Source organism: Calidris pugnax, unplaced genomic scaffold (genome assembly GCF_001431845.1).
Source record: "Calidris pugnax isolate Ruff unplaced genomic scaffold, ASM143184v1 scaffold280, whole genome shotgun sequence".
Taxonomy (NCBI): Eukaryota; Metazoa; Chordata; class Aves; order Charadriiformes; family Scolopacidae; genus Calidris; species Calidris pugnax.
The window spans coordinates 1,834,836-1,835,671 of NW_015091123.1; the positions used below are offsets into that span (position 1 = coordinate 1,834,836).

Genomic DNA, 836 nt, shown 5'->3' on the forward strand with positions numbered 1-836 from the left:
CACCGGCAGCTCCCCGGCCCCACACACGAGCCGTGGGGGGTGTCGGACCCACGGCGTCTCCGGTGCCGCTGGGAGGGAGCGGGACGGGGGGAAGGAAACCTTTGGAAGGCAGGGATTGGCAAAAAAAAATATAAATAAATAAAAAATAAAAATACTAATACCAAGGGGGTGAGCTCCAAACCGCCCCGACCCCCACCTCAGCCGGTGCCTCCCGGGGCCCGGTTGCCGTTCGGTCGGGACGGTTTAACGACGCGGGCGCCGCTTTTCCAAAGGAAAACCAAAAGCAAACAAAGGCGCCCGCGCTCCCCCGGGATCCCCTGCCCAGCCCCGGGTCCGGGGGGGGGGGACGCGGGGTCCCGAAGCCTTTGGGCCCCCCCAGGGCTCGTCCCGGCGGCCGGCGGGGCTCAGAGCGGGGTGAGGCCACCGGTCCCCCCCTTCCCCCCCCTCCCCGGCACCGTCGGGGCCGTGTTTTTCCCGGCGGCGGCCGTTCCGCTCGGGCCTGTCCCGCGCCCTCCGGGCACCCGCGAAGTTTTGCTGCGGAGAGTGGTCCCGCGGGCACGGGGGGGCGGACGGACGGACGGCGGGGACGGGGGGACTCTGGGCCCACCCACGGCCCGAGCCCGGGGCACCTCGTCCCACGCACGACGTGGGGAAACGGCACCCAAAGGCGCTTTTTAACCCCGCGTCCCCCCCGTCTGCGGGGCAGACAGACGGACGCACCCCCCTATAGCGCGGGGGGCAGTTGTCCCCCTCCCGGGGTGAGGTGGGGGGGCTCGGTGGGGGCTCGGCGATGCCAAACGGGATGAGCCCCCCCCTCCCGGTCACCCACCGCCCCG

General features: G+C 71.4%; 1 protein-coding gene across 1 annotated transcript in view; it reads right to left on the bottom strand.

Moving 5' to 3' along the window:
• LOC106897641 (G protein-coupled receptor kinase 5-like) overlaps window positions 1-836 on the bottom strand; it is a 25,487-nt gene that overhangs the window by 24,077 nt on the left and 574 nt on the right. Inside the window, exon 2 of the mRNA XM_014958404.1 lies at window positions 456-695. Coding sequence (XP_014813890.1) covers window positions 456-695 — 240 coding nt within the window. The remainder of the gene's footprint in view (window positions 1-455; window positions 696-836) is intronic.